This window comes from Gossypium hirsutum, chromosome D05 (genome assembly GCF_007990345.1).
Source record: "Gossypium hirsutum isolate 1008001.06 chromosome D05, Gossypium_hirsutum_v2.1, whole genome shotgun sequence".
In the NCBI taxonomy this organism is placed as follows: Eukaryota; Viridiplantae; Streptophyta; class Magnoliopsida; order Malvales; family Malvaceae; genus Gossypium; species Gossypium hirsutum.
Window position 1 is genome coordinate 3,958,959 of NC_053441.1, and position 12,839 is coordinate 3,971,797.

General features: G+C 31.1%; 2 protein-coding genes across 2 annotated transcripts; both read right to left on the reverse strand.

Moving 5' to 3' along the window:
• Nucleotides 1-316: 316 nt before the first annotated feature.
• On the reverse strand, nt 317-1,909 carry LOC121217556 (GDSL lipase). The gene is made up of 5 exons (XM_041093182.1): nt 1,607-1,909; nt 1,406-1,527; nt 1,113-1,322; nt 764-1,010; nt 317-666 (listed from the first exon to the last, which is right to left on the reverse strand). The coding sequence occupies exons 1-5, from the start codon at nt 1,860-1,862 to the stop codon at nt 416-418; spliced, it is 1,086 nt and encodes a 361-aa protein (XP_040949116.1). The 5' UTR covers nt 1,863-1,909; the 3' UTR covers nt 317-415.
• A 3,393-nt stretch (nt 1,910-5,302) lies between these two features.
• Nucleotides 5,303-6,226, reverse strand: LOC107902818 (U-box domain-containing protein 12). Its single transcript, XM_016828934.1, has one exon. It carries the CDS (start codon nt 6,224-6,226, stop codon nt 5,303-5,305), a length of 924 nt encoding a protein of 307 aa, XP_016684423.1.
• Between the last annotated feature and the right edge of the window lie 6,613 nt (nt 6,227-12,839).

The window sequence follows — 12,839 nt, forward strand, 5'->3', positions numbered from 1 at the left end:
TATTTCCTCACAGCAACAAAACAACCTTCTACAACAAGGATAAAAACGACAAACATAATTGCTCATATCGGCCACTTTTCGTTGCTAAAACAAGAAAGTTTGACAAAAAAAAGTCTTGACAACTTGTTCTTATCAAAAGCCTTTCCTGGATAAGGATACATAAAAAGAAATTATATTATAACCTAAAATGGCCTACCTTACCAACCTTTATTGAAGATATGCTCCTTGGACTTTCCTAATGTTTCTTCGTCCTGACGTCGAGATTTTAGATACAGGATCTTATGAATGCGACATTTAAACATAATAAAAGATGATATTATTAAAATATTGAAGTAAGAAATTTTATATAATATAATTATACGAATACACGATATCTTATTTTTGGAATTAATACGAAATAAAAAAAAAAGTTATTCTACGGGTAAAATGCATTGTCTTGAAATAGCATTTTAAGATTGTAAGGCCAAACGATATCAGTATTGCCAGCCCACATTAACTCCGCAAATTGCCGGTAGGCCTTTTCCGAGGGATGATATGAATCAAAGAAGAAATGATCACCAGGTTTATCACATAGTTCATACACCTCTATCCCTCTCTTCCCTCCACAGCTATAAACTCCTCCGTACGGACCAGAGCCGCAACATGCTGTCGTTGCATCTTTGAAACCTTCACACCATATACCACACAAAAAACGGTCACCTAAAATAACACCCTTCTTATTTAAACCTTTCATGCAAAAGTAATAAGCCATTTTCAGAATTACCATATTTTGAAGGGTTGTTCAACCTTTCAGTAAAAGACTGATACAAATTGTAATAAGCATATTTGAACCCTTCAAGCTGGCTCTGTAACTTAACCAGGGTTTTGAGAAGTTCAGCACTGTGAAGTTTAGCTATTGCTGTCAGTTCATCAATGCAAGAACCCCCTGATTGTGCTTTCATGTAGGGTAAACAACCCAGTGGTAACAGATTTGGGAACCCAAATTTCCTCCCTCCTTTCTTGTATATTTCCTGAACCAATTTAAAGTAAAAAAAAAATTAAGCAACCTTTGCACATGAATGGTAGAAAATGATAAATTTTCTGGGTTTTTTCTAAAGAAAACTATAAATTACTTTGAGAGCAACAGTGAGGTTGCCAAGCACCATGGAAACAAACTCTTCATCTGAAACACTTGAGTTTTTGGTGAAGTAATCATTGCCTCCAATGCTAATCAAGTAAACAGCTTTGGACATCAATTTCTTGGCACCTGCATCTCCTAGTTCTTGTCTCAATGATTTCTCAACTTTGTTGAAGTATTTTATTTGAGTTTCTAAGTCCACAACCTGGTTTTCATAGACAACAAATCATCTAAATATGAACCCCCCCAAAAAATAAAAGATGAAGATGATAAACCGATATTACATACAAATCCTTGATGGGATTCAACGAGTGCACCGGCTCCACCTGAAGCAAAGTTCACGCCATCTGTAAACTTACGCTTTCCAGGCTGTAAATATGTTGGGATTATTGGTAATCCAGCAAACTGGGCTGTTAAAAAAAGGGTAAAGAATCAAAGGGCGATGAATTTGATTATAATGAGAATTTGAAGTGTTTGAAGTGAATTTACCAATAAAATCTGGGATGAGTCGACCATCTGAGAATCTGCCAGTAGGGCATTTGAAGAAGGTCTCGCCGTAAGGATAGAAATTAGCCCGAAAATCGGCGGTGGTGTTGATATAGTTGTTGTTTCCAGGATCAAAAAGTGAATCACCAAAGATGAACAAAGCAACATGGTTTTCAGGCAGATAATGGGAGCTAATCAGGTTGATACATGTTGTAAAACAAAGCAAGAAACTAATATAGGAAGCACTTAGGTTCGCCATTATGTGAACAAATAAAACTGATATATGCTTTTAATTACGCTCCTGTAATCGTCTTATATATAAGATTCTGAAAATCTGAGCAAATCCTTGTGAACGCTGCTGAATTAAATATTAGCAAATAGTGGGTGAAGACAAATAAGGAATGTCATTAAAGGTACGTAATTTAAGTGTAGCACCTATAAAATTATCTATATTATACTATTGGTGTCACGTTAACTGGACGTAAGAGCTGGATTAATTTACAGGCTCGGAAATGAATAAGAGTTAATTTATCTATTTTTTAAGTAGAAGAGTCGAAATATAATTTGCCCTAAGTACAGGGGCTTCCCTTGTATTTTTACCATTTTTAACTTGTTTTTTACAGAATCAGAGTGTACACAAATCATAAATCAAGCCCGAATTCAATATCTGGATTTTCAGCTGTAGTTATTTAAGTTGGATTTATAAGAATATTTTCTAGTTATTGGGTTAGACCACATTCATGATATTGGGCTCACCCGAAGTATGAAACTCAGCTTTGGACTTAGATTATTATTCCATTCAGTAGCCTCAAAAGACAAAATGGACGTAGCTACTTACATAATAAGCAGGCCCTTGACCTTCCATTTCTTGATAAAATCTTTTCTGGGTGTGGCCTTCACTTTGTTCTGACTTCTGAGCTGCCTTCACTTAACATCAGTTGATTTAATAGGCTTTTCTGCTTTTCTTTTCTTTTCTTGTTTATGCCATTATTAACTTACTACCATTGAATATTGATGCCCTGTTTTCACTTGTTATTTTTCCTTTGGGTCAACAAACTGATGATCACAGCAGTAGACGTGGAGTTCAAATCTGTGATTCCGTACATGTTCTTTTTATTGAGATCTCTACACATGTCTCAGTTCCTTTGAGCTGTCAAAAGATTACAAAATATGTGGCTCAAACCAACACTTCCAAAAAAGAAAGAGACACTGTTTTAAATTCTCTTATTAGGTACAAGACTTATTACCAAACATAAGGAGCCTATCTACATTTATATCCATATGTTCTTTCTTCTTGTATGAAAACAGACCAAACAAGTTTTAATGAACATAAGAGAAATAGGACTTTGATAATGAAATTATTTTGATACGTCTAAGAACATGTTCACTAGTGGTCCAAAAAAACAAACAACCAACCCTCTGTAGCAGTCATGACATTCCCAGTACCAGCTCTTTGAAAAATTGAGTCTTTTATTGCAGCAAAGGTCGTTTAACTGGCATTCACATGGGTCTAATTTTGTCTTGTCTCCTATCCTATGGAACACCAATCCGACAGCAGGAGAAATGAGAGCTACATTATATCTTCTAGGGGCGTAGATGCTGACAACTCTCTGCTCATTCCATTATTACTTCACTTCTTGCAGTAGTAACATTTCCCATTGTATTTTGTACATGTTCTTCATAATTTATTGCTCATATATGCCACAAGATAACAAACACCAGATATGTATGATACAAATATGGTGGTAGCTCTCAGCCTGCAGCTAGGCAGCAGCTGCCTGTTTGCTGCAAGGGGGATCATTGAGGGTTATTTTGGAATTTATTACTGTACAGTAATTTGGTGAAATTTCATTGTCGTCCTCGAGTTTTTCACTTTCTGGGTCTTTTCATCTCCATCTGGTGTTTGCTGGGGTGAAAATAATAGAAAGGTCAATCCGACAAAGGACTGCATACATCGATATTCAATAGCTATCTTTGAAATTTTTGGGCGGTTTGCTGGGGTCAGGGAAATGTTTTTCTTGCATATGTTTTTTCTCACTTTCATACTTCATATAGTTTTTTTTCTATAAAAAGAACTGTTTAGTATGGATTACATATGGATGACTTAAATCCATGAAAAATTCAACCAACAACCTCATTTTGTCTGAGAATTATATTGGAACATGTAACTGTATTTCTTTGTTGAGAGTGAACTGTTGTTGGCTCTCAACAGAAACAATTTTAAGCTTTGAATAATGACATTAATGGTGAAAGCTTAAACCAGTAGTTTGGTGTTACAAGTAGTGTTCCTCATTTGATTAAAGCTTCTTTTTTTGGTTACCAGCAATACATTGACAAGTTGTTTCGTATGGAAAATGGGACCCTTTGCTCATCATCAGTTTTTGTCTACTTTCATGTTCTATTATCTATTTTATTGCTTGCAGTTATTGGAATTCTGTCTCTTTTGTTTCAACTTAGACATAAAAACGAACAAGTTTTATCATCACGTAGTTAGATGACTGGTACTAAAAACAACACATACATAAACTACTGTGTAAGGAGGAAAACACTGATTAATGAAGATTAATATATAAATTCATATTTGAAAGCAAAGATTGATATATCTTTTTTTTGAGGGATATTATATCGATATATAAGTTTAGGTGCTAATTAAAACTCTTAAAGATTTTAAAAGTTTAATGAAAATTGAAAGAAAAAAAAAGTTTAAATGATATTTTAAAAATTTTTGTGAGATTAATTAAAATTAAGTGGAAGACAAGTTTGTGTTCATAAAACTTGATGGGAAAATTGAAGATAAAAGATGGATATTTTTGTAAGTTTCATGCCGTCGTTCTTTCAAGAAGTAGCGAAGGTGTAAGGGGTTCTTAATAATAACAAAATGAGATGTGATTGAGAGATAATGGAGAGAAAAATCAGAGCAAATTTTAGAAAATAAGTGCATTTGCAGGCGTTGGTGATGGAAACAAGGAATTGAAAAAGATGAGCTACGACGGTTATTGTAATTTTAAAAAGAAAATTGTGGAGAAAATTTTAGAATACTTAAATTTGGTAAAAAATAAAAAAAATCTCCGAATGAAACATTCAAACCTCCTATTTAATTGTAAGACTTAGGTAAAAAGTTATTAAAAGATGGTTAAAACGAGAAGTAAGAACGTGAGCAGTAGAATTAAGAGAAATTACTGAAAATGGAAGATAATAGCGGGTAGTAGGAAAACACTTGAAACATTTTGGCAAGAAAAGTGTTTAAGTGCAAGTGTACTGATTATGCAAAAACGAAATGGGTACGAAAAGAAAAAAAAATATTCTGAGCAAAAATTGATTTAATTCGAAAAATTTAATAAAAAATTTAAATTTTAAATTAAATAATCTAAGTTAATTGAGTTATTCATATCAACTTGAATAAAAAAAATTAAAATTTTCGGGTTAAACCCTATTCTTTTAACTATATTCATATTTAAATCATTTAACCTATGCAACCTGAAATTCTTATGAACTCTCGGATCTCCAAATTTAGTAACGTTAAAATACAATCCATAAACATGTAATCCTGTTATATTAGCACATATCAAAATATATAACATCTCAATTTAAATTTAAATATTTATTAAATAACAAATCAAACTCCATGAATTCTAAATTTATATAAAACAAATACTATTATTATAGAATAAAATCTTAATTAATACTATATTATTATTACTACCACTGGAGCAACATATGACTTCCGTCACTGTAGGAAACCAAATTAGCATCCATCGTCTTCTTTAGCAACTGAGCAGTCATCTCTCGAGCTTTCGCGGATCCTCTGACCGAGATATCAGCCAGCACAGTTAAGAACTCCGGGAGGTTCAAAGCATCTGCAAGGCAGCCCTCGTTTTCATCGAACAGTCGAACAAGGATTTCGGCCGCGCCTTCCTTGCTCAACATGCATCTCCCTTTTAGCACCTCCACCATCGAACTAACAATCTGCTCCGTCTTTTTCAAAGCGTTCAACCCTTCATCGAACTTAGAAAGGAGGCCCAGGACAGCTAGGGAAGTCCCGGAAAGGTCTTCTCCATCGCTGCTTTCCACCACATGGATTAATACGGGGATAGCTCCGGCTCGGACAGCTAGGGTGCAGTTACCATGGAACTGCACTAGCTCAGCTAAAGTGCTAAGCAGGTGATGAGCTGCTGCGTTGCACGGGTCTGAAATTGCATGGATTAACAAAGGGATGGTTCCAGCCACGCCGAACTTGGCCTTGTTTTTGTCAAGCATGGCTAGGCTACAAATGAGAGAAGAAGCCAACTTGGTGGACTCAGGTGGGGAGGTTGGGGAGAGGATTATGGAGTTGAGATGGTTGATGGTTTCCATATCCGCAAGAGACTGTTTAAGGTTTGGGTTTAAAGAGAGGTTAAAGAGTACAGATAATGAGAGAGTTTGGATAATGGGAGAGATGGATTTAGATAGGGCAAGGAGGGCAGGGATTGCTCCATAAGATTGAGCCAGTAAACTTCTGTTTTGGGGACTAACTCTGGTAATGGAAGCTAGGGTTTGTAGTGCTTTTTGCTGAACTTCATGAGAATCTGATCGTGCTTCATATAGATATTCATGAATGGTTTCTCGAAGTTTAGCTGTTGACATATGGTTTGAATTAAGTTATGGAAATGGTAACAAATGTTTCGAAGGTCATGCTTTAAGATGATTTTGTAGAAGAAAGAACAGAGACGTAGATGAATTCAATGCAAAACATCATTGGGAAAACCTTTACTCTTTGGATTACTTTGTTTATTTCCCTTCAACTTGAAATTTTTAAGCATTGTTTTGATAGTTTTTTAATAATCTTGTCTCCACCCAAATCAAATCTCAAACAATATTCTTAACTTTATATGAAAAATATATTGCAAGTAAACATCTTTTATAACTATTAAACGATGATGTTAATGACTGAAATAGGACTTTTAAATAAACCTAAAATTTCATTGAACCATAGGGATTAACGGCATATTTATCCTTTTATAAAAAATGAGATGTGGAGTTAAAGCATATGGGGTCCCACACCGGTACGGCAACCCATTGAGAAGGAGACACATCAACATCAACAAAGAAGCTGAAGAAGATGTGATTGTTACGACCTGACGGCTAATCATTCACTATACCTACGCGTGGCAGCACGCAGTTGGTGGGAAAATACAAACAGAATATCCAATCTTACGATCTTGTTGGGCCTACATGGGCCCACATAGACGTGGGGCCGAGAAAAATTAAATCAGGTGGACGTGAAATTCAAAAAGCCCTTTTGTTTTGGTTAGCTGGAAGTCAAAACGTCTTTATCTATATATCATCAGGGCCCCAATTTGCTACGTTCTGGAAATTGACGATGCCCACTCCTCACTCCTTAATGATTTTGTCTTGCTTTGTTTTTTTATGAAAAATTATATTTTCATTTATATTTAGGTAATTGTTTCAGTTTTAATATTTTTTTACTTTAAAAAAAATTATAATAAAAATTGGAATTTAAGAATATGTTTAAATGTAAATTATAAATTTAAAACTTATACAAAAAAAACCCTTTTTTTTCTATTTTTAACATGGGTAGGGTCTTAAGCCCAATAAATTGGAGAATGGACATGGATAGCCCAAGGGCCCATCCATAAAATCTCCATCTTCTTCTTTTTTAAACAATAATTTGATGATAAATTTTTAAAATTGAAGTAGAGACCAACCCCAAGCACCTTCATTTTTTCTAGTTTAAGACTTCGTATATATATACAGATAATTACCTTCAAAAATATTTAAGGCGTGTTTGATAATAATGCTATTAATAAGATCATAGAAAAGTAATTTTGAATGATTGAATAAAGTAGAAGCAGTGGTGGGGCTAGGGGTTGGCACGACACTGATTATCTTAAAATTTATAAAATTTTAAATTAATAATGATAAAATTACACTTTTAACCTCAATAATAATAAAAAGTTGATTTAATTCTTTAAAACTTATAAATATATAGACTATTAAATTGTAAAATTATATTTTTACTATCATAAAAATTTACAATTTAATTCCACCAAAAAAAAATTTATCTCCATCACTCGATAAAAGAATGAAAACTATAATTTAGTATTTAGTTGTTGAAACTAAATTGAATCGAGTTTAAATTTTAAAATCTAATAAGAAATGCATACCCTATATAACAAAAGTCAAAGTGAAAATGATGACACATAATAATTAATTAATTAGTTGGGACTTTATTATTAAATTTATTTACAAGCTGCTCTCGTATAAATTATTAATAATTTTTTTATATATTATCTAAAAGGAAGATTTTCATGCCAAATGAGCAACAATTTTAGACTTTTTATTATCAAATATTATAAAAAAATAATTATTATTTATCACAATAATATGTTTAGAACACTAACTTGAATTTTTATATTTTTTATACCTAAATTGCCATTGCTATTTGGGATTCAAGGTGAGAGCGATTCTCTTCAGACTGATGTTTGACGTGTGATCTCAAATTGCTATCTCGAAATTCTTATTAAAATGTTATCCATTTTAGTAAATAATTTTAAATACATATTATTTAAGTAATAATTTATTTTTATAATATTTAAATAAATAAAAAAATAACAATTTTAGACGAAAGAAGTTATAGTGTGAGAAGTGTCGGACTTCATCAATCAACATTTTTAGTATCAATAAATAATATCTTCATTTATTTTTAAAATTTATTTAATTTTGAAACCAATTCCTTATTGCAATTAATTCTATTAAGTACATATATTTTAAACTACTATAAATGGATGTTCTATTTTTGTAGTCTGTAGGTTTTTAATATTTAATACATTATTTTATTTTTCGACTAGTTTTTTTTTGCTTTGGTAAAATATTTTTTTTGAAAGTTTAATTCACAATTTATTCAATCGGAGAAAAGAATAGCAAGCACTTGTCGTAGATGATGAATGACAAGTCTCACCAACACAACAAAAGCTTTAGCCTCAACATCAATAGAACATTATGACACGTTGACACGTTGACAATTGACTTTGTCACAACTCAAGCACGACGTATCTGAAGTGATTGCAAGTACTTAATACAATAAGAAAATCAATCTTGGATAGTCTAAAGCGGCGAGCAAAAATCGACAAAATAGTCAAGTATTCACCAAACTAGAGAGGACGACAACAAAATCATCCCTAAAATCACTTGTAAAACTAATATTACATGTATAAGCAAGACTAAAAAACGTGCTACAAAAGCAGACAAAAACTTCTAAAACTAAAAACTTATTAACCAGTGGAAAAACAAACAAAAAAATGTATAAAACGTAAGACAACACAGGTTCAAATCGACACGTGAAATCATTTATTATTCTAAAATACTCTCAAATCAGAAATAGATTAAGAAATTGACGAAGAGCCACCCACTTTCCAAGAAAAACTTCTATTTGCTGCAGAGTTTCAGCGAACGACAAGCACCGTATTTTGTCCATCACAACTTGTGAAGATAAAAAAATACCCACAAAATAGATCTATAAATTGAAAAGAGAAAAGACATGTGTAATGAATGAGAAGAAAAAAGAAATAAAGAGTTAACAGGAGAGAAAAAAGACAGGCGGTAGCCAGCCCGGAAGCTGGCACTAGCAAAACAAAAGGTAAAAAATAAATCTCTTGTAAAAAAAATAAAATTTAAGATGATGAAAATCATTATAATATCAATTATTAAGATTTTAAAATTAAACATTTGTAAAAAGTTATAAAAATACTTAAAAGATATTAATTATATAACCGTCACAGGGTAAAAAAGCTAATTAACTATATGCATACTTAGAACTATTTTCTTTTCTTTTCCAAGAGACGAAACTATGAGCAAACTAGCTAGTTATGTAAAGGATAAATCCTAGCTGCGGTTTTTTAACCATTTCTTACCCTTAAAAGCCGACATGAGAAGAACTGAAATCTGAAAAACTCTTTTGTCGATTAAGTGTTGTATTCCATATTCAATTAATTAATTATTTTGTTATCATCACTATCAGATTTCTTCTTTTCGCATGGTTGCTTCTCCTCCCAACACCTCCATTCACCACCAGCATCGTCGTTCATCATCACCGTCGTCAAACCCTATTCAAGCCACCGCCGTTCAGGGCCCTCTGTTGACCTTGCAAAGGCTTCAACCATGGAACCCATACAAAAACTTCTCTTCTGAAGCTTGATGGAACCCATATAAATGCGTTGGCACTTTTAATTAATAAAAATTAGACAAAAGCAGAGAAAGAGAAAATCAAAATCAAAGTTAATGGATTAAAGGAAGCCATTTTTAGAAGTAGGATCTAATTTTTACATATTTTATAAGATGATTTATATTTGATTTAATCTAACCACATCGTAAATTGTTTTTAATTATTAGGAGAATATTTGATATATATTGTTAGTGTAGCATCGGCTAATAATAAGATATTATTTAAAAATAAATATTAGTTAATGTTTATAATTAATACTTAACTATGTATTTATTATGATGTGTTTGTTTCGTATTATTATTAATTAATAGTTGGTAAATGAAATAATTATTAATTTAGCGGAGGTTATTTTTTATTATCATGTTTGGACCTTTTCTTGCATAAACTTTAGAGCATGTCTCTGGATTCTTATACAATAATGAAAACACATAGATATATAAAATTAAATGAAGGTCGCTATCTATCAGCTGTCCACTTAAGCAATATAGAGTATGGATTATCTCCACCTCCACATATTTGTTTTAATTATTATCAACAGCTATCATTATTTTATATCGTCATGATTAATAATTATTATGTCCCATTAACTAAATTGAAAGCTTAGATTCTTCTATCCCATTCTACAATAACTATATATAGAAATGCCACTTTAAGATGATATTATTAAATCTTCCCATTTAATTTTTTTATTGAATTTATACTTCTTAACTAGTTTAAATTTCAATAAAATATCTGTTATAAACTGATGATAGAATGATCGTAAAATAATAAAAAAATAAAAACATACATGTTCTACAAGAAAATTCATTCGCGAAAAAATTAGGGACAAGAAAAAAAATTATTAGGCAATTAGGGTGTTTTTCTTTTTGGATAGACCACAGATGTTTTACCAACTGAATAAGATTTGTGTATCAATTAGGCAATTAGGGTGGGTTTAGATTGGCGGTATGTTTACCTACAGTTAGTGTAAAAATAATGGTGACAGTAAAATTAAATACTGTAACATGAGACAAAAAATAAGCTAAACGCATCGGTTACAAATCCAAACTCATCCTTAATATTATTGTCAGTAATTTCTTTCCCGACAGCCGCCATTGTTGAAAATCATCTTTCATCAACCAATGAAAAATATTCAGAGAAAAGAATTGAAAAAATATCACAAATAAAATATTTTTATTTCTTTTACTTACTTATTTACCAGGCTTTTCATCCTATTATATCCTTTCACTTTTTCCAAGTAGACCTTAGACGTAATGGATAACATTGGTAGCTTTGTTGGAGGAAGAGTCTACTAAAAGTGTCCAGCTTATTTTGTTGCAATGGATCAATGGAATCAATGAGTAACAATAATATTTAATATACTCTGACAAATTATAAATTTATACATGGTCATTTAATTAAATGTTAAAATATTAATAAGAATAATGAAATTAAATTAATTTCATATTAAAAATTTTATGATGAATTATTATTAATTGATGATAATATATAAAATTATATACCAAGGGGAAGTAAATGAACATGAGGTTTTACCTTATTAAACTTTTACATTTATTAAATTCAAAGATTAAAATATTAAAACAAAAATACTAAAGCAAATTTAATTGTCAAGTTTAGGATTAAAAGTTAAATTAATCCAATTAAATAATAAGGATGAATACACGTGGCAGAAAAAGCGGATGCCGACAGTCAGTTATCTAAGGGTGAGGGTTTGATTGTGCTACTTAAAAAAGTAAAGTAAAGTAAAGCTGGGGGATGGGGTGACTGGGAGTGAGAGAGACAGAATGTGACTAGAAGACGGTTTCCTCGCCGGTGGTACTGTCAATGGTGCACTCTTTTCTATGCTGCCCTGGTTTCCATGTTTAAATATATGGTTAAATTCTGTTTTTAGTCCTTATACTTTATGAAAGCTATGAGTTTAATTCCTGTACTTTAATTTGATTGTTTTTAGACCTTGTACTTTTCAAATTTTAAAATTTCAGTCATCACCAAACGATAAACAATAAATTTATTAAGTTACTCCATTTTCAAAATCTGATGTGCTAAAACATATGATCATATGTGTAATGTCATGTGTTATTTCTATAAATTACTCATTGAAATTCGAGTTACCATTTTAACTACTATTGTTTTACGAAAATTTAAAATTTCACAATTTGAAAAGTATAAAGACTTATATAGACCAAATCTACAAAAATTAACTAAACACATTTAACTGATATTATTTGGGTTAAGATTAACATTTTAAAAATCGAAATTTTGATAAAATTGGATAACTAAACCTAATCTACTATTACTTAAAAGGTTAATTTATGCTATTAGTCCGTATATTGTACGCAAGTTGTATATTTAGGTTTCATATAATTGTATTTTAACTTGGTCAATAACGGTCCCTATACTTTTTGAATCGAACAATTTTATTCATTGCATTTTTCAAAATTCAAAATTTAAATTTTGATCTAAAAGGTAACAGTTAAATATGTTTGGTTAAGTTTTACTGTTGATCTTATACAATGCATAAAATTACAGATTTAATTCATTTCTCTAAATTAAATATTATTAATTTCTATATTTTTTTTTCAAATTTTAAAATTTTAATATTGACGACAACCTTTAAATTTATTAATGAATTTTTTTACAAGTAATACATGGTAACAACAAGCTAAAATGAATTAAACTAAAATTTAATAAATTTAACAACTACCATTTGGTCAAGACTAGAAAAATCAAAATTTAACATACAAGGACTGAAGTCACAAGTTAAACATAACACAGAGACTAATAGGAGTATTTAACATTTTTAAAATAGAGTTTTTAAATATGTTATTTTATTATATAAAATGAAAATTGAGCAAGCTGGAAATGGTTTGAAGTAATAAATATTTAATCTCGAACATTACACGTGAACATGTAATAAATTCTTGAGTGTTGATGGTTTTGGGGCACTCTCTTGCTTTGGGTGATAATGTGAGGGCCTTCTATTTAATGCAGCGATGCCATATATTCCCTTTGTAA

Excerpts from the sequence above, each read along its gene's own strand:
- LOC107902818 (XM_016828934.1), bottom strand. The coding sequence starts at position 6,226 with ATGTCAACAGCTAAACTTCGAGAAACCATTCATGAATATCTATATGAA.
- LOC121217556 (XM_041093182.1), bottom strand. The coding sequence starts at position 1,862 with ATGGCGAACCTAAGTGCTTCCTATATTAGTTTCTTGCTTTGTTTTACA. Across the intron at positions 1,011-1,112 it reads ACCTCACTGTTGCTCTCAAA|GAAATATACAAGAAAGGAGG; the intron begins GTAATTTATAGT and ends AAATTGGTTCAG. Across the intron at positions 667-763 it reads GAACAACCCTTCAAAATATG|GTTTCAAAGATGCAACGACA; the intron begins GTAATTCTGAAA and ends TATGGTGTGAAG.